The sequence below is a fragment of the Oncorhynchus masou genome, chromosome 18, assembly GCF_036934945.1.
Source record: "Oncorhynchus masou masou isolate Uvic2021 chromosome 18, UVic_Omas_1.1, whole genome shotgun sequence".
NCBI classification, from domain to species: domain Eukaryota; kingdom Metazoa; phylum Chordata; class Actinopteri; order Salmoniformes; family Salmonidae; genus Oncorhynchus; species Oncorhynchus masou.
In genome coordinates this window covers 69,069,649-69,094,054 of record NC_088229.1, presented here as the reverse complement: position 1 = coordinate 69,094,054, position 24,406 = coordinate 69,069,649, and the positions used below count along the sequence as shown (strand labels likewise).

Below are 24,406 nucleotides of genomic sequence, written 5' to 3'. Positions count from 1 at the left end.
GCCTGAGAAAAACCCAATCAGGAAGTGACTCTTATTTTGAAACCTCTGCGTTCCTATGCATCCCTCGACCATTGAAAGGGATATCAACCATATTCCTTTTTCTATGGCTTCCCTAATATATCTACAGTCACTAGACATAGTTACAGGCTTTTATTTTGAAAAATGAGCTTGAACGACAACATTGCGTCAGTGGTCAGGTGGTGGCTCTCAGAGTGATTTGTGCGTAATAGACAAAGGCGGCCATTGTTCCTCTTGCTCCTACTGAAAAGCCAATTGTCCCGGTTGATATATTATCGAATAGATATTTGAAAAACACCATGAGGATTGATTATAAAAAGCGTTTGCCATGTTTCTGTCGATATTATGGATCAATTGTCGTGACCGCAATTTCCGGTAGATTTCTCAACAAAACGTGAACAAGAAAAGGAGGTATTTCGGCTATAAAAATAATCTTTATGGAACAAAATGAACATTTGCTGTCTAACTGGGAGTCTCGTGAGTGAAAACATCCGAAGCTCATCAAAGGTAAACACACTAAACAGAAAACATAATCACCCACAACAAGGGTGAAAACAGGCTGCCTAAGTATGGTTCTCAATCAGGGACAACGATTGACAGTTGATTGACAGATTGAGAACCATACCAGGCCAAACACAGAAATACCAAATCATAGAAAAAAGAACATAGACTACCCACCCAACTCACACCCTGACCATACTAAAACAAAGACATAACAAAAGCAGGTCAGAACATGACAGGTGTGCAGTTATCTGAATAATTCATCATCTAAACTGTGATCATTAAAGTTATAAAAATTAAAGACATATTTCCATTACATTTTCTCACTGTTGAAATCTCTTTCTATGGCTTTATCTACTATTCTGAAATCCAAAATGATGGAATTTACCATTTCAAGAAAACCTGAAAGGTTTGTCAAAATAGATTAGAAAGAAATAGCCTCACAAAGCCATATGTTAGAAGAAGAACAATAGTTCCTTATGAGGAAATGTTGTAAATCATATGAGTACAACCATAGTGGAGATGTCATACAACATGTATTTCTCAAAGGGCCCTCTGTGGTCTATAAACGTAGGAGCTGTAAAGGTCTTCCTCCAATCTCACTTGTGGTCCTCTCCTTCCCATGTATCACTGTGATGAGGCTCTATATCCTCCTGGTTACTATTTATAATACAGGGTGATGGCATGTATGACTGACTGTACTATATGTCAAACTTTATCTATCAAAATCCCACCTTCTTAAATCAAAAAACTTTCTCTATCAACATCCCACCTTCTTAAATCAAAACTTTCCCTATCAACATCCCACCTTCTGGAATCAAAACTTTCCCTATCAACATCCTATGTTCTTAAATCAAAACTTTCCCTATCAACATCCCACCTTCTGGAATCAAAACTTTCCCTATCAACATCCCACCTTCTGGAATCAAAACTTTCCCTATCAACATCCCACCTTCTGGAATCAAAACTTTCCCTATCAACATCCCACCTTCTGGAATCAAAACTTTCCTATCAACATCCCATGTTCTGGAATCAAAACTTTCCCTATCAACATCCCACCTTCTGGAATCAAAACTTTCCCTATCAACATCCTATGTTCTTAAATCAAAACTTTCCCTATCAACATCCCACCTTCTGGAATCAAAACTTTCCCTATCAACATCCCACCTTCTGGAATCAAAACTTTCCCTATCAACATCCTATGTTCTTAAATCAAAACTTTCCCTATCAACATCCCACCTTCTGGAATCAAAACTTTCCCTATCAACATCCTATGTTCTTAAATCAAAACTTTCCCTATCAACATCCCACCTTCTGGAATCAAAACTTTCCCTATCAACATCCCATGTTCTTAAATCAAAACTTTCCCTATCAACATCCCACCTTCTAGAATCAAAACTTTCCCTATCAACATCCCATGTTCTGGAATCAAAACTTTCCCTATTATTAACATCCCACGTTTTTGAAACCAATCATTGCTCATCAACAGCCCACCCACAGGTTAAGTAACAGTGGCTCATTTACCGTTGAAAATAAACTCACCTAATTGGCCTCAGACCTCATTAGCATCTAACCAAACCTAATATATCTACCTCAGACCATATTAGCCTCTAACCAACCCCATTATATCTACCTCAGACCTCATTAGCATCTAACCAACCCCATTATATCTACCTCAGACCTCATTAGCATCTAACCAAACCGATTATATCTACCTCAGACCTCATTAGCATCTAACCAACCCCATTATATCTACCTCAGACCTCATTAGCATCTAACCAAACCGATTATATCTACCTCAGACCATATTAGCCTCTAACCAACCCCATTATATCTACCTCACCCCTCATTAGCATCTAACCAACCCCATTATATCTACCTCAGACCTCATTAGCATCTAACCAACCCCATTATATCTACCTCAGACCTCATTAGCATCTAACCAACCCCATTATATCTACCTCAGACCTCATTAGCATCTAACCAACCCCATTATATCTACCTCAGACCTCATTAGCATCTAACCAACCCCATTATATCTACCTCACCCCTCATTAGCATCTAACCAACCCCATTAGATCTACCTCAGACCTCATTAGCATCTAACCAACCCCATTATATCTACCTCAGACCTCATTAGCATCTAACCAACCCCATTATATCTACCTCAGACCTCATTAGCATCTAACGAACCCCATTATATCTACCTCAGACCTCATTAGCATCTAACCAAACCGATTATATCTACCCTTTTCTTAACCCCAACCCCTCTGGCCCCACTACCCTTACGCCTCCTCTCCTCACCCAAAATCTCCACACCTCTAAAACTTTGTTTTATAATTAAATATTTTACCATTTTATATTTCAAATGTGCTGAATACAATGAGTGTAGATTTAACTGTGAAATGCTTTCTTACGAGCCCTTGCCAACGAAACACAAAAAGAATATAATACACAATAATGAAGTTATACAGGGAGTACCAGTAACAGATCAATGTGGAGTTAAATACAGGGAGTACTAGTACCAGATCAATGTGGAGCTATATACAGGGAGTACCAGTACCAGATCAATGTGGAGATATATACAGGGAGTACCAGTACCAGATCAATGTGGAGCTATATACAGGGAGTACCAGTACCAGATCAATGTGGAGCTATATACAGGGAGTACCAGTACCGGATCAATGTGGAACTATATACAGGGAGTACCAGTACCAGATCAATGTGGAGCTATATACAGGGAGTACCAGTACCAGATAAATGTGGAGCTATATACAGGGAGTACCAGTACCAGATCAATGTGGAGATATATACAGGGAGTACCAGTACCAGATCAATGTGGAGCTATATACAGGGAGTACCAATACCAGATCAATGTGGAGCTATTTACAGGGAGTACCAGTACCAGATCAATGTGGAGATATATACAGGGAGTACCAGTACCAGATCAATGTGGAGCTATATACAGGGAGTACCAGTACCAGATCAATGTGGAGCTATATACAGGGAGTACCAGTACCAGATCAATGTGTAGAGGTACAAGGTATTTGAGGTACATATGTACATAAAGGCAAGGTAAAGTGACTAGGCATCAGGATAGATAATAATAAGGTATATGAGGTAGATATGTACATCAATAAGGGATCATAGCTTTCACCTTGATTCACCTGGTCAGTCTGTGTCATGGAAAGAGTAGGTGTTCCTAATGTTCTGTAGACTCAGTGTATCGTCTTGTGAATGTTCATAGAGTCAGTGCAGATATTCCGGGTAACCAATTAATTAACTATTTAGGAGTCTTATACTTTGGTGGCAGAAGCTGTCATGGAGCCTGTCGGTCCGAAAGCCGATGATCCTCTACCATTGGCCTCACCCCTATCCCACCCTCCAACTCTATTTCTCAACCGTAGTCTGAACACTCTGATGGAGAGGTCGACTAACACACACACACACACACACACACACACACACACACACACACACACACACACACACACACACACACACACACACACACACACACACACACACACACACACACACACACACACACACACAGTTACTCACAGTGAGAAGTTCTCGGGCAGGAAGCAGCGGTTCCTCAGTAGCCCCGCCCACAGCTGAACACCCACGATGCCGAAGATGAAGAAGACGAAGAAACAGAGCAGCAGGACGTTCCCCAGCATGGGCAGGGTGTCCAAGAGCAGGGTCACCAGGATACGCATACCTAAGACACACACACACGTTGCTTTAATATCTTGTCAGACACATACGTATACACGTATCAATGGGTGTCTGGTATCATACACAAACCCTTAGACACCAATACACCCCCATACAGACCAATACACAGCCACACAACCCCCTAGACAGCCATACAGACCCATACACAGCCACACAACCCCCTAGACAGCCATACAGACCCATACACAGCCACACAACCCCCTAGACAGCCATGCAGACCCATACAGACCCATACACAGCCACACAACCCCCTAGACAGCCATACAGACCCATACAGACCCATACAAACCCATACACACCCATACAAACCTAAACACAACTATACATATTCTTCATTTTAATGATTTCTGTTCATTTTTAAAAATTCTTCATTAGAAAGGATCATGGAAGCCATAAAAAAATAAAAAATAAATGGACATTTCAATGTTTTTTTTAAGTACATATGTTCAACCCCTATGTCTTGCTTGTTCTATGTTGCAATTGTTTATATTGTAATTGTTTTTAATAACCTGCCCAGGGATTGCGGTTGAAAATTAGCCGGCTGGCTAAAACCGGCACTTTTACTGAAACGTTGATTAATGTGCACTGTCCCTGTAAAAATAAAAATAAACTCAACTCAACACAGCCACACAAACCCTGAGACACCAATACACCCCCATACAGACCCATACACAGCCACACAAACCCTGAGACACCAATACACCACCATACAGACCCACACACAGCCACACAAACCCTGAGACACCAATACACCCCCATACAGACCCACACACAGCCACACAAACCCTGAGACACCAATACAACCCCATACAGACCCATACACAAACCCTGAGACACCAATACACCCCCATACAGACCCATACACAAACCCTGAGACACTAATACACCCCCATACAGAACCATACACAGCCACACAAACCCTGAGACACCAATACACCCCCATACAGACCCATACACAAACCCTGATAAACCAATACACCCCCATACAGACCCATACACAGCCACACAAACCCTGAGACACCAATACACCCCCATACAGACCCATACACAGCCAAACAACCCCCTAGACAGCCATACAGACCCATACACACCTATACAACCCTGTACACAACTATACACAGCCACAAAAACCCATACACACCCATACAAACCCATACACGCCCATACACACCCATACAACCCCGTACACAACTATACACAGCCACACAAACCCATACACAACCATACACAACCATACAAACCCATACACACCGATACACACCCATACAAACCTAAACACACCCATACAAACCCATCCACACCGAAACAAACCCATACACACCCCTGCACACCCATACAAACCCAATCACATCCAAACAAACCCATACACACCCAAACAAATCCATACACACCAATGCACACCGAAACAAATCCATACACACCAATGCACACCCATACACACCCATGCACACCCATATACACCGAAACAAACCCATACACATCCAAACAAACCCATACACATCCAAACAAACCCATACACAAGCATACACAGTCTTCGTTTATATACAAGTAGAGGGAAATGGAATGGTTGAACTGCAGTACAGGTCCGCACAGTAGGTTGTAATAGTAGTAATGCAGTATGCCAGTCCGGTCTCTTTGTGCCAGAGTGTCAGTGAGCAGGCCTGGGGAGGACAGGTTAATAACTGCAGTAAAGCACCACTCCTCTACAACATCCCCTTAAGCTTACCCCAGGGAGCCCTGGGCAGTGTTCACCTAACTTTCTGACAAACACACATTTTCTCTCCTCTCGCTCCTGCCCACACACTGCCCAGGGCCATTGTGTGACTCCCCACCTTCCACTTTCTCATTTGCTCTCTTTCCTATCTCTTTTCTTCTCTCTCTCTGCATCTCTCTCTTCTTCCCTCTCTCCCACCCTTTACTTACAGATGTATAAAATTGAGCACACAGCCATGCAATCTCCATAGACAAACATTGGCAGTAGAATTGCCTTACTGAAGAGCTCATTGACTTTCAACATGGCACCATCATAGGATGCCACCTTTCCAGCAAGTCCGTTTGTCAAATTTCTGTGCTATTGCTGTGAAGTGGAAACGTCCAGGAGCAACAACGGCTCAGCCGCAAAGTGGTAGGCCACACAAGCTCACAGAATGAGACCAAGTGCATAGCACATAAAAATCATCTGTCCCCGGTTACAAACACTCACTACCGATTTCCAAACTGCCTCTGGAATCAACGTCAGCACAATAAATGTTCGTTGGGAGCTTCATGAAATGGGTTTCCATGGCCAAGCATCCGCACACAAGTCTATGATCACCATGAGCAATGCCATGAATCGGCTGGAGTGGTGTAAAGCTGTGACAGTGGAGCAGTGGAAACGCAGTCTCTGGAGTGTTGAATAACGCTTAACCATCTGGTAGTCAGACGGACTAATCTGGGTTTGAAAGATGCCAGGAGAATGCTACCTGCCCCAATACATAGTGCCGACTGTAAAGTTTGGTGGAGGAGGAATAATGGTCTGGGGCTCTTTTTCATGGTTTGGGCAAGGCTCTTCGTTCCAGTGAAGGGAAATCTTAATGCTACAGCTTACAATGACATTCTGGATGATTCTGTGCTTCCAACTTTGTGGCAACAGTTTGGGGAAGGCCTTTTCCTGTGACAGAATGACAATGCCGCTGTGCACAAAGCGAGGTCCATACAGAAATGGTTTGTCGAGATCGGTGTGGAAAACTTGACTGGCCTGCACAGAGCCCTGACCTCAACCCCATTGAATTTCTTTGGAATGAATTGGAACACCGACTGCGAGCCCGGCCTAATCGCCCAACATCAGTGCCCAACCTCACTAATGCTCTTGTGGCTGAATAGAAGCAAGTCCCAGCAGCAATGTTCCAACATCTAGCGGAAAGCCTTCCCAGAAGAGTGGAGCATCAAAGCGGGAGTGGAGGCTGTTATATCAGCGAAGGGGGGACCAAATCCATATTAATGCCCATGATTTTGGAGTGAGATGTTCAATGAGCAGGTGTTGATGAGCAGGTATTATATCCTGCCTGGTTGGTCCTGTCCAGGGGTATAGTCTCCCGACACCTCCTGTCTCAGCCTCCAGTAATTATGCTGCAATAGGTTGTGTCGGGGGAGTACCAGGCTTGATGCAGTCCACCTGGTCATGCTGCTGCTCCAGTTTCAACTGTTCTGCCTGTGGCTATGGACCCTGACCTGTTCACCGGACGTGGTACCTTGTCCTGGACCGGCTGTTTTCAACTCTCTCTCTACCGCACCTACTGTCTCTAACTAACTGAATGATCGGCTATGAAAAGCCAACTGACATTTACTCCTGAGGTGCTGACCTGTTGCACCCTCTACAACCACTGTAATTATTATTATTTGACCCTGCTGGTCATCTATGAACGTTTGAACATCTTGGCCGTGTACTTTTTTAATCTCCAGCCAGAAAAGGACTGGCCACCCCTCATAGTCTGGTTCCTCTCTAGGTTTCTTCCTATGTTCCTGCCTTTCTAGGGAGTTGTTTCTAGTCACTGTGCTTCTACATCTGCATTGCTTGCTGTTTGGGGTTTTAGGCTGGGTTTCTGTACAGCACTATGCGACGTTGGCTGATGTAAAAAGGGCTTTATAAATACATTTGATTGATTGTTTGAGTGTCCACATACTTTGTTTTTCTCACAAATTTGAATATTGTCTCATCTCTGCAACTCCCCAACAGGCTCGGATGGCGAAGGTCGAGTCATGCTTCCTCCGAAGCATTACTCGCCAAAAACACGCTTCTTAACAACCACCCACTTAACACGGAAGCCAGCCGCACAAATTTGTCAGAGGAAACAACGTTCAACTGAGGACCGCAGTCAGCCTGCAGGTGCAAGGCCCGCCACAAGGAGTCGCTAGAGGGCAAAACTAGTAAAACAGCAATCCATGCAATGCAACACACATTCACACAAAGACATACAAACACAATTACATTAACGAGTCAACTAAATGATTATAATGTATTTTTTGATTGAACCTTTATTTAACTTGGCAAGTCATTTAAGAACAAATTCTTATTTACAATGACGGCCTACCTCGGCCAAACCCGGACGATGCTGGGCCAATTGTGCGCCGCCCTATGGGATTCCCAATCACAGCCGGATGTGATACAGCCTGGATTTGAACCAAGGACTGTAATAACACCTCTTGCACTGAGATGCAGTGCCTTAGATCGCTGCGCCACTCAAAACCAGCCACTAGGGGAAACAGCGAGCGCTATTATCTTCAAGTACGCTAACAGCTTCTAGGGTGTCGTGGATGGGTGTAAAAGCTGAGCTCTGGTGCCCAAGCTTGCATTGTCTATCCCAGTGCTTAGGCAAGTCTTTTTTTCTTCTGTTTTAAACCTTTCCAAATTTTAACCCTAAAAGAGCAATGCCTGCCAGCCTCATATGCATCATCTCCAGCACCATACCAGTGTCTATATTATGTGAAAACAACACGTTTCTATGATCTGGCGTAAAAAGACAAGATGAAAGGTCTTTAAAAAAATGCAGATTAAAAGTAATAAGCGTTGCAACAAGTTTCTAGTCCAAGAGAGGGTATCTTCTCGCTCCCCACGTCACCCGAATCTCATAGTGTTGATGTCATCAGGTATAACATTTTTGGAATTACCAGTTGCCACATTTCTTCTATAGCTTGCTATCCATCTCCTTTTTAAATAGGGAGACACATTTGTTTCAGCACTCTCATCAGCTCTCTCTTGTCCCTCTTGTCCTCCATGTCTGCTGCAGACATATGTTGAGAAATATAAATATAAAATCACAGTATCAAATCGCAATACATACAGAATCGTGAGAATTGCACTACATGGAGTATCGTGATAATAATGTATGGTGAGGTCCCTACTAAGCATAGAGGCTCACTCCAATGCATTACACAAGACATGGGCTCAGTCCCAGCGGTGTCAACTCACTCCCTTTTCATTAAAACTGAATGGCCTTGTAGGAAACGGTGCCCTGGCTTCAGGCATTCTGCATTCTGCAAAAAATGGCTGCTTTGGCCAAATGAGTTTTACTGCGGTGTTGTTATGCTCGTGCAATAGCTTGTTGATGAGCCAACATGGGTCATAGGGGATACACAAGTTATTAAATTGATGCATGAAACCAATTTGTAAAAAACGAGAAAAGATGGAAATTGTGTAATGACAAATTGAACGAGATGTCATTTAGCTTGCAAAAAAAATATATTAATTACTTTGAGGTATCGCTCTCTTGCTTTCTCTTCCCATTCTCACACACACAAACTCTCTCTCTCTCTCTCTCTCAACAACATAAACATATCTGATTGACCATCTGATCTGATTGACATTTCATCTTGTACGTATAATATCCGTCTCACTCCTCCTTTGTCTTTGTGTGTCCTCCAGTTCCAAGCTGAGAGGCCATACCATTTCAACAAGGCTGCCAGGTCACTGACTGTGACAGGAGCCCATCTGCTTACAGGCACATCAAATCTGTGTCTCTCCTGTCAGCTCTGGCCCTGGCAGCACTGTGTGTTTACTGAACTATACAGTTTCGGAGGAGGGAGTTGAAACACACTTATCCCTCTGTAGTTTAATCCGTAGGCAATGCTAACTACCTCTTGACAAAGGATCTAAGCCCAATTTTCTGGCTCGTGCTGTTTTGATGAGGGAAAAAATAAGGGGGCTAACATGGGTCTACAGCAGAACTAGTATTTACTAACATTAAACATTAACATTAAAAACGTCTTAGGGCTAGGCCCCTTTTTTTCACCACTTCCTGTCTAAATGACGTGCCCAAAGTAAACTGCCTTTAGCTCAGGCCTTGAAGCCAGGAGATGCATATAATTGGTACCATTGGAAAGGAATCACTTTGAAGTCTGTAGAAATGTTAACATAATGTAGGAGAATATACCACAATAGATATGATCGGAGAAAATGCTAAGAAAAACCTACTGCAATTTTTGTTTTTTGAGAGACGATCTTCTTAGGATGATCTTCTTAGAAATATAAGAGTATGGTCATTTTGAAAATCATATTGAGAAAGCTCCCAGGATGCAATTCCTATGGCTTCCCACAGGGTGTCAGCAGTCTATGTTCAAGGATTCAAGCTAACTTTAAAAATGAATAAGAAATATCAGTTTAAGCTTCCAGCCGATATAAGACACTTCTATGTACATAAATGTTTAACCTCTTGATGCTATGGGGGCGCTATTTCATTTTTGGATGAAAAACGTTCCTGTTTTAAACAAGATATTTTGTCACAAAAAGATGCTCGACTATGCATATAATTGATAGCTTTCGAAAGAAAACACTCTGACGTGTCCAGAACTACCAAGATATGTTCTGTGCGTGCCCTAGAACGTGAGCTTCAGGCAAAACCAAGATGAGACGGCATCCAGGAAATGAGCAGGATTTTTGAGGCTCTGTTTTCCATTGTCTCCTTATATGGCTGTGAATGCGAGAGGAGTAAGTCTGCCCTTTCTGTCGTTTCCCCAAGGTGTCTGCAGCATTGTGACGTATTTGTAGGCATATCATTGGAAGATTGACCATAAGAGACCACATTTACCAGGTGTCCGCCCGGTGTCCTGCACCGAAATTGGTGCGCAAAAGTCAGCTGCAAGTATTTTTCCATGGAATTTAGAGAAGAATGCAAGCTTCCACGAACGATATATCAATGAAGAGATATGTGAAAAAACACCTTGAGGATTGATTCCAAACAACGTTTGCCATGTTTCGTTCGATATTATGGAGTTAACTCTTGAAACTCCCCATTCCGGATCCGGGATCGTGACTAAAGCCTCAGGCTCATTAGCATAACGCAACGTTAACGATCGGTAGCCAGATGCGATGTACAAAACGGAACGATTTCTCCTACACACAGACGCTTTCAGGAAAAACTGCGCATTTGGTATGTAACTGAGAGTCTCCTCATTGAAAACATCCGAAGCTCTTCAAAGGTAAATTATTTTATTTATTTGGTTATCTGTTTTTTGTGAAAATGTTGCGTGCTAAATGCTACTCAAAATGCTAAGCTAGCTTTGCATACTCTTACACAAATTAGTCAATTTCTATGGTTCAAAAGCATATTTTGAAAATCTGAGATGACCGTGTTGTTAAGAAAAGGCTAAGCTTGAGAGCAGACGCATTATTTTCATTTTATTTGCGATTTTCAGAAATCGTTAACGTTGCGTTATGCTAATGAGCCTGAGGCTTTAGTCACGATCCCAGATCCGGGATGGGGAGTTTCAAGAGGTTAAAATCCATAATATTTATGATTTTTCATTTGAATTGCTTACCCTCCAGTGTCACCGGAAGATGTGCCGCTAGCGGAACTTCTATACCTAAGAAGTTTTAACTGAATCTCTTAGTCTATTGCTTTGTAGAGTCTAAATATTGTGAGATGGTTACAGTAGGGGGGCTACTGTAATTGAGAGAATGATTTGACGAAAGGGAGATCACTGGCAAGGTGATGCCCTCATTCACCCCACTCACCAATGTCACCTCCCCATTCCATGTCCTCTCTTGGGCGGCTGTAGTACAGTATCCCGCCTGACACCAGATATTATCCCAGCTAACCAAGAACATCCCCAACACATTATTACACAATGTCTACTCTGACGTGTCTAACTATGTAACATTCCATAAACATCCAAAATAAGCATCCTACTTCCTAATCTGATACTTGTTCAGCTAAATTCAAGGTCAAAAGATGACTTGTTCATTCTGTATTGTATTCCAGAGATGCAAAAGCCACCGAGATAGCTTGTGTCCTCTGGGTCCTCAGACTGTCTTCAGACTCCATCACAAAAAAAAAGAACCAAACGGAAACCAAGAGGTGTCTATGCCCTCTCTAAAGCTCATATGACCTACACTATCTCCACTACCTCCTAATATGGGCCTACACATGAAGTATCCACTCTAAAACCCCATTGACCTCCAATCTCCTCAATGCGACTTATATGGGCACAGGAAATAATAGCAGCTAGGACATCCTCAGAACAGGTTTACTGTAATTATGTTTATCTAAGGCTGAGTAAACAACAGACAGGAAGGAACCACAAGGAGAGGAGTGATGTGCGGTTCGCTCTGCACAAGAGCATCTGCTAAATGACTCAAATGTAGATGTAAATGACTCTTTAGACTCGAGAATCCCAATTCATTTTTCCCGAGTGACTTGGTCATTTTAGTTGTTCGTTTGACCTGCTGGTGCTGGCTGCAAGGAGTGCTACAGCAGGACTGACGCGCATTCTCCCGGCTCAGTGGCCCGGCTCAGCGGCCCAGCTCAGCGGCTCCAGAGACGTGATTCGACCACCAACTGTCTGTCGTATAGATCATGAGCATAGAGAAGAAAAATACAATTGTTTCCAACTGATAACTATTCGAATGACTCCACTGAGTTGACTATTGAATGTTGCTCAGCAACTCGAGAACAGACGGTTTGGGGTGCTGCCTGGGTGCTGTATTCGGTGAACGATATTGTACTTATCTTCCTCACCACAGTCCGCCAGGATTCATTCACAATCCAGTCCAGTTACGGCCACAACTAGATCTCATTTCAAATGTATCAAGATATGAATATTGATTGTATGACTAGCAGTCAACACGTGTACATAGTTTAAAACATGTGTTGACCAGCCTAAGTAATAAATGACAGCACCCGTAGGGGTGAACGAGAGTTTTCAGTTGATCGTTTGCCGTTAGCAGATTCTGCATGCTGAGGGCCTCACTGTCTCAAGTGAATGAAATTAGTTCAAAGATTCATTGAAAATATCAGCATCCAGTAAAAAGAGCCAAACTTCCCATCACGAGAGGAGAGGAGAGGAGATGAGAGGTAGGTCAATACTCTGGTGGAGTACTAGACAATGTGAACCCCAACTCAGTTCAAACATGAGGCCTAACGAGGCATGAAGAACACAATGAAATTCTCCATCTTTTTAATGCCAAGTCGATAATAATGTGAGAGTATGGGGGGGTTAAGGGTGTGTGTGCTGTGTAAGTGTGCACATGTCTTGCGTGCATGTGTGTTTACACGTGCAATTGTGCGTCCATACATCCATGTGCGCAGGTGTGTGTATACACGTGTTGTGTGCGTGTGTTTGAGCACGTCGCTAACACCAATTCGATAACCATGTGGGGAAAGGGCTTAACAATGAGTGTGATGTCTCTGATAGGCCTATTCCAGAGCAGAGCTCATGACAAAGACTAGGTTGGGAGCCCCTGGAGCAGTGGAGCCCTAGAACCCTGGAGCACTGGAGCAATGGAGCCCTGGAGCAGTAGAGCAGTGGAGCCCTAGAACCCTGGAGCACTGGAGCAGTGGAGACCTGGAGCAGTAGAGCAGTGGAGCCCAGGAACCCTGGAGCAGTAGAGCAGTAGAGCAGTGGAGCCCTGGAGCAGTAGAGCAGTGGAGCAGTAGAGCCCTAGAACCCTGGAGCAGTAGAGCAGTGGAGCCCTAGAACCCTGGAGCAGTAGAGCAGTGGAGCAGTAGTGCAGTGGAGCAGTGGAGCAGTGGAGCCCTAGAACCCTGGAGCAGTAGAGCAGTGGAGCCCTGGAGCAGTAGAGCAGTGGAGCCCTGGAGCAGTGGAGCCCTGGAGCAGTAGAGCAGTGGAGCCCTAGAACCCTGGAGCAGTGGAGCAGTGGAGCCCTAGAACCCTGGAGCAGTGGAGCAGTGGAGCCCTAGAACCCTGGAGCAGTGGAGCCCTAGAAACCTGGAGCAGTGGAACAGTGGAGCCCTGGAATCCTGGAGCCCTGGAGCAGTGGAGCAGTGGAGTAGTGGAGCCCTAGAACCCTGGAGCAGTGGAGCCCTGGAATCCTGGAGCCCTGGAGCAATAGAGCCCTAGAACCCTGGAGCACTGGAGCAGTGGAGTAGTGGAGCAGTGAAGCCCTAGAACCGTGGAGCAATGGAGCTCTAGAACCCTGGAGCCCTGAAGCCCCATAACCCTGGAGCACTGGAGCCCTGGAACCTTGGAGCCTTGGAGCACTGGAGCCCTAGAACCTTAGAGCCCTGAAGCCCTGCAGCCGCAGAACCCTGGAGCACTGGAGCAGTGGCCTGTAAGTCTGTGATAATCACATTCTTATGTTGTAGCATGCCTATCAATCATGATACTCTCGGTCGGATGGTGCTTGGTTCTGGACATGACAATTCCAGAGGGAGTGGCTTGTTTATGGTCATGTTCCTCCCTCACTCCCCTTTCGATCACTCCCTCCCTTTCATTCGCTCTCTTTATTTTGACATTCACTCACAACAGTCCAATTGCCACCAGCGAAAGTGACCTTCCACACACAAACACACACACACATCATCTGTTACTTGACACTAATGAACCTTTAGCTGACCTCAACAACTGCAGCAGTGAGAGAGAATGACAGTGACTCACTCAGGAATTAAACTTCAGGGTGGACATTGCTAGGAGTGTGTGTGTGTGTGGGTGTGTGGGTGTATGTGTGCGTACATTCAAGTGTGTGTGTGAACATGTATGTATGTGAGCGTACCGCAATTCGTGTGTGTGTGTGTGAACATGTTTGCATACCTGCATTCAAGTGTTTGTGTGTGTGTGTGTGAACATGTTTGCATACCTGCATTCAAGTGTGTGTGTGTGTGTGTGTGTGTGTGTGTGTGTGTGTGTGTGTGTGTGTGTGTGTGTGTGTGTGTGTGTGTGTGTGTGTGTGTGTGTGTGTGTGTGTGTACGTATGTACGTACATGCGTCCTCAGGTACCACTGCAGCCAAAGACAGCCCTCTAACTACCCCCTGGTTTGAGTAGAGGACGTTAGCATAATATCCAATCAGATGGCAGTGCGGGAGCTGTCATTGGTGTCAGTGAATGGGCTGCATACATCAACACAGTAGCAGTACTGAATGGGCTGCATACATCAACACAGTACTGAATGGGCTGCATACATCAACACAGTACTGAATGGGCTGCATACATCAACACAGTACTGAATGGGCTGCATACATCAACACAGTACTGAATGGGCTGCATACATCAACACAGTAGCAGTACTGAATGGGCTGCATACATCAACACAGTAACAGTACTGAATGGGCTGCATACATCAACACAGTACTGAATGGGCTGCATACATCAACACAGTACTGAATGGGCTGCATACATTAACACAGTACTGAATGGGCTGCATACATCAACACAGTAACAGTACTGAATGGGCTGCATACATCAACACAGTACTGAATGGGCTGCATACATCAACACAGTAGCAGTACTGAATGGGCTGCATACATCAACACAGTAGCAGTACTGAATGGGCTGCATACATCAACACAGTAACAGTACTGAATGGGCTGCATACATCAACACAGTAACAGTACTGAATGGGCTGCATACATCAACACAGTACTGAATGGGCTGCATACATCAACACAGTACTGAATGGGCTGCTTACATCAACACAGTAGCAGTACTGAATGGGCTGCATACATCAACACAGTACTGAATGGGCTGCATACATCAACACAGTACTGAATGGGCTGCATACATTAACATCGTAATAGTACTGAATGGGCTGCATACATCAACACAGTAGCAGTACTGAATGGGCTGCATACATCAACACAGTAGCAGTACTGAATGGGCTGCATACATCAACACAGTAGCAGTACTGAATGGGCTGCATACATCAACACAGTAGCAGTACTGAATGGGCTGCATACATTAACACAGTACTGAATGGGCTGCATGCATCAACACAGTACTGAATGGGCTGCATACATCAACACAGTACTGAATGGGCTGCATACATCAACATCGTAACAGTACTGAATGGGCTGCATACATCAACACAGTACTGAATGGGCTGCATACATCAACACAGTAGCAGTACTGAATGGGCTGCATACATCAACACAGTAACAGTACTGAATGGGATGGATACATCAACACAGTAACAGTATGGTTATTAGAGAATTTAATTCAATCTGGACTCATTAAAGACTAATGGGGAGCATGGTGGAGAAAGAAAGATGGAGGAAGATTGAGAGAGGAGAGAGAGACATACACAACTCATCAGCAGGGGCACACTGCCCTCCAGGACACCTACAGCATCCGATGTCACAGGAAGGCCAAAAAGACCATCAACAACATCAACCATCTGAGCCTCGGCCTGTTCACCCCGCTATCATCCAGAAGGCGAGGCCAGTACAGGTGCATCAAAGCAGGGACCGAGAGACTGAAAAACAGCTTCTATCTCAAGGCCATCAGACTTACAGGCCTCCACCCAGTGACTTGCTCTGAACTTAGTCTCTGTCACTAGCCGGATACCACTCGGTTACTCATCCCTGCACCTTAGAGGCTCCTGCCCTATGTACTGTACATAGACATGGAACACTGGTCACTTTAATGTTTACATACTGTTTTACTCATTTTACTCATTTCATATATATATATATATATATTCTGGTCAATGTCACTCTGACACTGCTCATCCTAATATGTGGCCCGATTCAGGACACACATGTCACAACATTTTAAACCAATGTTTTCATCAAAATGTGTTTTTGGGCAGAAATGCCTTGTTGAACATGTGAACTTTTCATGTGCCTTGATATCGAACTTGTACACCATCTGTAAATATGAAAAACAATTGCTAAATTAGGAGCCTAGTTGGTTTAGCCACAGAAAAAGTGGGCAACCTTTCCTCTAGCCATGATTGGCTGAGATAATGAGTGGGCTGGATATGCCATGAGATCAGTTTGGATTGGTCTACCGTATAGCACACGTCTGTCTATTAGAGCTGGTCAGTATGTTTAGATAATAATGTCGAATGCGGATAAAAAAAAATGTATTGCCTAGTAAAACTGCATAAACCTAATGTCAAGTGCACTGTTAGCTAGCTAACGTTAGCTGACTGGCTCGCGAGCTAACGTTATGTATATGCTTTCCACTTTCTGGAGAACCGAGTTTTGAAATAAGTGGAATTGGAGTATAATAGCTAAGGAGATGGAATAAAACATCAGTCTGGATTACATCATCAAAATAAGGCGACCACGAACTGCAGACACGAGACGCGTCCAACCCTGATGTATACTGGTAAGATTATCACATATTACACATTTTCTAATTTTGACAGAAAGTTGTTTAATTTCAAGTGTACTGTTAGCTAACTAACGTTACGTCATGTGTTGGGACTCATTGTTTACCTAGCTAGCTGTCTAGCTACATGTCTTAACACGAAGCCACAGAGATAGCGATAGGGCGAGTAATGTTCATTGAGCTATTCTCTCTCTCTTAGATGTCTGGAAGTACCTGGCAAATTTGTACAGAACAGTTGGATCAACCCTTAAAGAGGTGTGTGGGGCTAAGAGGGTGTGAAAAATGCTGAATGGGTTTAGACAGAGAAGGGTTCTCCAATAGTAGTACCAAAACATTAAAAGACGTTTTTCTCAAAAGTGAGTTTACAAGTTGATCAACTTTAAAAGCAGAATTACTTTCCCATTGTTCCTCAAATGCAGTGTGATTTACCATTTTGTAGCTCTGATTCTCTACTTGTATACAATGTAAAAAGCAGACATTCAAATGTTGATGCAATAACATCTGCTAAATACTGTATGTGAGTGAGACCAATACAATTTGATTTGATATAGAGAGAGAGAGAGAGAGAGAGAGAGAGAGATGACACAGGAAGGTCGAAGTGGAATCAGAGCAAAGACAAATCAGCCTCATCAAAGATGAACAGAGAGATTGGCCTTTGCCAATAACCGTGGCACTGTTTGGTTTCAGAAAGGGCAGAGGAGTGGAAGGAAGGAGTGGAGAGGGGTTGTTACTCACTAGGCACTCTGTTGATGGCTCGGAGGGGTCTCAGAACTCGAACTGTTCTCACTGCCGAGAAACTGACATTCTGCAGGTTCAGAGAATACTCCAGCATCCTAGAACAAAACAAACACAAACACTGTTAGTAGCATGCCATAGTCCACTCTAAAATGTCTTCCTTTCTGCGAACTGTGCAAAATCCTCTATTGCCCTAATATTCCAATAGGGTATGAACATTGGATCCACTTTCATTGCTTAATTTTATTATTCCATTCTAATTAGGGACTGATTTAAACCTGGGACACCAGGTGGGTGATTCACTTCTAATTAGGGACTGATTTAAACCTGGGACACCAGGTGGGTGATTCCCTTCTAATTAGTGACTGATTTAGACCTGGGACACGAGGTGGGTGATTCCCTTCCAATTAGGGACTGATTTAGACCTGGGACACCAGGTGGGTGATTCACTTCTAGTTAGGGGACTGATTCAGACCAGGGACAACAGGTGAGTGATTCACTTCTAGTTAGGGGACTGATTTAGACCTGGGACACCAGGTGGGCACAATTACTGATCTGGTAGAACAGAAAAGCAGCAGTAGACCTTCTAGGGAAAGATCCAAAAATGAAAAGCCTCCAGAGGCAAAATGTTGTAACAATGCGGAGGGCTCCGTATAGCTCACTTTGACATGATTGGTTGATGGTGGGCGGTTGGGAGCGGGAGGTCCTGTATAAACACGAACTCTCTTCCTTGACAACTTTCTTGACACCAGCTCTGTGCTGCTCGGCGAAGCGCATGAAGTATGAATGCCCTGACTTCTGCACAGGCCGTATCACAGTAAGTACTGCATGGTCAATGCAGATGCCTTTAAGAGTTGAATAGCCCTGCTCTATTGCCTATGCATGCTATCTGCGCTGAGAGTGAGACCATCATAAGTAACTGCAATAAAATGCGATCAATCACAGAGTAAATGTAAAACATAATCTCTAATTACTTTACTTATGTCTCATTTCTCAGTTCCGAGCTTGTCAATTTCCTCAACTTGTCTGAGTATGTCTGGTTGTAATAAGTGTGTCCGACGGAGATGCATGCATGCATATACACACACACACACACACACACACACACACACACACACACACACACACACACCCTAGGCGACCAGCGAGCACATGCCACTGTGTCTCCCTCTTCAAACATCAACAGCAAGAGTGACTCACTGGTCATTGGGGGAGGAGGACGTTATAAAGACAAGACTATAAGAGCATGGATGTTATTAACCTTCTGAGAGGAAAGGCTTGTATGATCTACTGCAGTGACTGTGAGTGGCTGTGGGAGTTCTTAGAAGCATTGCAGTGGAGTAGAGGGGGTTGCACAGAGAGAAGAGGGAGGGAAGGCGAGAGAGAGAGAGAGAGAGAGAGAGAGAGAGAGAGAGAGAGAGAGAGAGAGAGAGAGGTAGCCATACTGAGAGACGTCCAACTCAACACTCTCTGGTTCTGTCCTTCTTTGTCTCTTGAAGAGTACAGCATGTTTCTTATTTTCTATCTTCCATACTTAGCTGACATGTCAGATTACCAGTGTACTTTCAGAGAGACAGGCGCATGCAAGGATACAAGGATACAAACAAAGACTCAGAGAAGGTAATCATATCAGCAACCTACCTATGGCACTGCAGCTGTTCGCCTCCCACTCCCCGGTCTCCCTCTCTCTCTCTCTCTCTCTCTCTCTCTCTCTCTCTCTCTCTCTCTCTCTCGCGCTGTCTCTTTCTCTCTGTATCCATCTCTCTCCCCCTTTCTCTTTCTCTCTCTCTGTGTCTCTCTCCATCTCTATCTCACTCTATCCCCCTTTCTCTTTCTCCCTGTCTCTCTCTCTCTCTCTTATATCTCTCTCAATTCAATTTCAATTTCAATTCAATTTAAGGGCTTTATTGGCATGGGAAACATATGGTAACATTGCCAAAGCAAGTGAACGAGATAATAAACAAAAGTGAAATAAACCATAACAATTTACAGTAAATATTACACTCACAAAAGTCCCAGAGGAATAGAGACATTTCACAGGTCATATTATGTGCAAATAGATAAAATACAAAAAGGAAAGTAATTAAAAATAAATATGGGTTGTATTTACAATGGGGTTTGTTCTTCAGTGGTTACACTTTTCTTGTGGCAACAGGTCACACATCTTGCTGCTGTGATTTCACACTGTGGTATTTCACCCAGTAGATATGGGAGTTTATCAAAATCGGATTTGTTTTTGAATTCTTTGTGGGTCTGTATAATCTGGGGTAAATATGTGTCTGTAATATGATCTTAAATCTGGCAGGAGGTTAGGAAGTGCAGCTCAGTTTCGACCTCATTTTGAGGGAAGTGTGCAGTCTCTCTCTCTCTCTGTCAATTCAATTCAATGGGCTTTAATGGCATGGGAAATATATGTTTACAATGCCAAAGCAAGTGAAATCGATAGTAAACAAAAGTTAAATAAACCATTAAACATGTATTTCTCTCCTGCTCTCTCTCTTTCTCTTTCTCTCTCTCTCTGTCTCTCTCTCTCACACACACTCTCTCTCTCTCACACTCTCTCTCTCACCCACTCCCTCTCTCTGCACCACCAGGTCAATGAAGTACGACAGGTTTACTGCCTGGAGTGGGAGGGGGTGAGAGAGGAAGTAAGGGGTATGCGAAGAAAGGAGGAATTGAAGGGAGGCTTGGGAGGTTGAGTTGGAGGGAGGGATCTGCAAGGAGCGAGGGAAGAAGGGAGAGCTGGAGGAGATAGTTGAAAAAGATTTAGCTCGAGCCCAAAAGCTTGTCCTCAGATTAATTCTCACTCTTCTCCCTACTGCATACAATTTTCTCTCTCTTTCTCTCTCTCCCTCCCTTATTTTTCCCTCTGTCCACCAGACTAACATCAGTAGATGTACAATAGAAAATGAAACTCTCCCTAGTTTTATAGCACTATAATAGATATATAATGACTTAATTAGTATTGCACTACGGAATACCTAGGATAGGATAAAGTAATCCTTCTCACCCCCCCCCTTAAATGATTTAGATGCACTATTGTAAAGTGGCTGTTCCACTGGATGTCATAAGGTGAATTCACCAGTTTGTAAGTCGCTCTGGATAAGAGCGTCTGCCAAATGACTTAAATGTAAATGTAAATGTTAAATGGATATAATAGCCATTAGCCTGTTGGATTTGTTTGCCCTGTCAATGTTTGCAATATAACACAATAATCTTACAATAAAGTTCAGGCCAAAAACACACAGACACATAAAAGAGACTATTGTTTGCTTCATTTCATCCATAGGAAACCCATCAATGGCCTTCAAATGCAGATGTGGATCAGATCCTATTTTATCCGTTAAAGGATGAAAGAATATAATTATTAACCACATCAGTAGATGGGGAGTATTTCTTCCTGCTGCTAAAACCACCATCTTCTCTCCTTTTCTCTCCATGCTTCAGCTTCTCTCTTTCTCTCTCCCATCTGTCATCATACGAATCAGCCAACTCAGCTCAGTCTCTTTCTGATGACATTTGTCAGTTAGTGTTGTAATTGTATTCTCTGGGGCTTCACAGAGAGGCTAGCTGCAGTGGGAGTTATCCAGCACTGAACGAACTGTGACTGACTGATAGATAGTGCTGTGTGTGATAGATAGCAGTGTGTGTTAAGACTGCAGCCCAGAGCATAATGCAGCATCAGGATAGATGTGAGGTGGTTTCTCTCTCTCTCTCTCTCTCTCTCTCTCTCTCTCTCTCTCTCTCTCTCTCTCTCTCTCTCTCTCTCTCTCTCTCTCTCTCTCTCTCTCTCTCTCTCTCTCTCTCTCTCTCTCTCTCTCTCTCTCTCTCTCTCTCTCTCTCTCTCTCTCTCTCTCTCTCTCACTCTCTCTCTCACTCACTCACTCACTCACTCACTCACTCACTCACTCACTCACTCTCTATCTCTCTCTCTCTCTCTCTCACACTCACTCACTCACTCACTGAGTCATTTCAGTTCATAGTGCACTGCACACACAGCCAGACATTATACTGCAAAACATTTCCTGTAAAATGTACAATAACTTAATGACAGCAATTGACCATTAAGATACTGTAATTGATTTTACAGCGCAGCAACTGTAATCCATTTTACGGTAATCCATTTTACGCAACTAAAAAGGTTACTGTAATCTAATGTACAGTATATCACTGGAATTACCCATGCAGTGACATATTAGCCAGTGTTCTTTGCAAGTTTCCAATTTTACATGTGCATGTACATTTTGGTCATTTAGCGGGTTCTCTTGTCCTTAACAACTGTACTTAACAGCCCAGAAAAAAAGCCCTTGTTAAAGAAAGAAATGAGCAAACACGTTTGGTGTTCACCTAAAGGCTAGTCGGAGACACCCCAAGCACATGGGAGAAGATACTCCGGTCAGATGAGTCTAAAATGTAGCTTTGTGGCCATCAAGGAAAACACTGTCACAAACCCAACACTCCTCATCACCCCGAGAATACCATCCCCACAGTAACGCATGGTTGTGGCAGCATCATGCAGTGGGGATGTTTTTCATCGGCAGGGACTGGGAAACTGGTCAGAATTGAAGGAATGATGGATGGCGCTAAATATAGGGAAATTCTTGAGGGAAACCTGTTTCAGTCTTCCAGAGATTTAAGACTGGGACGGAGGTTCACCTTCCTGCAGGGCAATGACCCTGATAAAGCAACACTCGATTGGTTTAACGGGAAACATGTAAATGTCTTGGAATGGCCTAGTCAAAGCCCAGACCACAATCCAAATGAGAATCTGTGGTATGACTTAAAGATTGCTGTACACCAGCGGAACCATTCCAACTTGAAGGAGCTAGAGTGGTTTTGCATGGTACTAACCTAATTGACAGAGTGAAAACAAGCCAGCATGTACAGAATAAAACTAATTCTAAAACATGAATCCTGTTTGCAACACTAAAGTAATACTGCAAACAAACAGTTTCCTGAATACAAGGGTTATGTTTGGGGCAAATCCAATACAACACATTACTGAGTACCACTGTCCATATTTTCAAGAATAGTGGTGGCTGCATCATGTTATGGGTATGCTTGTAATCATTAAGTACTGGGAAGTTTTCCAGGATAAAAATGTTAACAGTAATGATTTCTTTCCTAATAAAAACAATATTCATGTAAATCAACACATTTTACACAAAGATCTGTGTGAAGGCCAACTTACAGAAGAGGACATTTTTGAGGCAATTCAGTTTAGAAAATCACCAGGGCTTGATGGTATACCAGTAGAGATATATCAGACCGTTGTTGATGTACTCAAATATCCATTATTAGGATGTTTAAATTACTCCTATAAAAATGGTAGACTTTCAGGTACTCAGCAAGAGGGACCCATTTCATTACTACTAAAACAGGACCCAGGAGGTAAATTTAAAGATCCAGTCCATTTAAAAAAAAAAGTCCTCTTACACTTCACTGTTGTGATGCAACAATCCTGGCGAAATGCACATAGAATAAAAAAGGTTTTACCAGATATTGTTTACCCTGATCAGACAGGTTTTTTACATAGGTAATATATTGACAATAATATATGACAATTAATTGAAACAATTGAACATTATGAAACATCAAAGGTACCAGGCCTGGGGGCCTCCCGGGTGGCACAGTGCCACCAGAGACTCTGGGTTCGAGCCCAGGCTCTGTCTCAGCCGGCCGTGACCGGGAGGTCCGAGGGGCGAAGCACAACTGGCCTAACGTCATTTGGATTAGGGAGAGCTTATGTTTCATTTCCAGAGAACCAATGCCACATATCACTTAAAATGGTACAGCACTCTCACTAACAGGCACAACAAATATAGCATCATACAAGACAAAAGGTGACTACCTCATGAATCTGTTTTTTTGATGTGTTTAACACTTTTTTGGTTATTACATGATTCCATATGTGTTATTTCATAGTTTTGATGTCTTCACATTTATTCTGCAATGTAGAAAATAGTACAAATAAAGAAAAACCCTGAAATGAGTAGGTGTGTTCAAACTGTTGACTATTACTGTACTATTTAACATCATCCTCAGCTCTGACATCTTCCCCAATATTTGGAACCAAGGCTGGATAACCCCAATCTACAAAAGTGGAAACAAATTTGACCCAAATAATTACAGTGGCATATGCAGCAACAACAACCTTGGGAAATTAATTAATGTATTAACATTAATTTCAGACTCTTACATTTCCTCAGCGAAAACAATGTGCTGAGCCAATGTCAAATTGGCTTCTTACAAAATGACCATGTGAAAGACCACATATTCACCCTGCACATCCTAATTGACAAACAAACAAACCAAGCCAAAGGCAAAGTCTTCTCATGCTTTGTTGACTTAAAAAAGTTTTTGACT

The 24,406-nt window shown here is 43.3% G+C and overlaps 1 protein-coding gene across 1 annotated transcript in view; it reads right to left on the bottom strand.

The window, feature by feature from the left end:
* LOC135505195 (voltage-dependent T-type calcium channel subunit alpha-1G-like) overlaps positions 1 to 24,406 on the bottom strand; it is a 235,965-nt gene that overhangs the window by 178,447 nt on the left and 33,112 nt on the right. Inside the window, exons 3-4 of the mRNA XM_064924359.1 lie at positions 18,041 to 18,138; positions 4,084 to 4,243 (exon numbers count right to left, since the gene is read on the bottom strand). Of these exons, the coding sequence (XP_064780431.1) occupies positions 4,084 to 4,243; positions 18,041 to 18,138 (258 nt within the window). The remainder of the gene's footprint in view (positions 1 to 4,083; positions 4,244 to 18,040; positions 18,139 to 24,406) is intronic.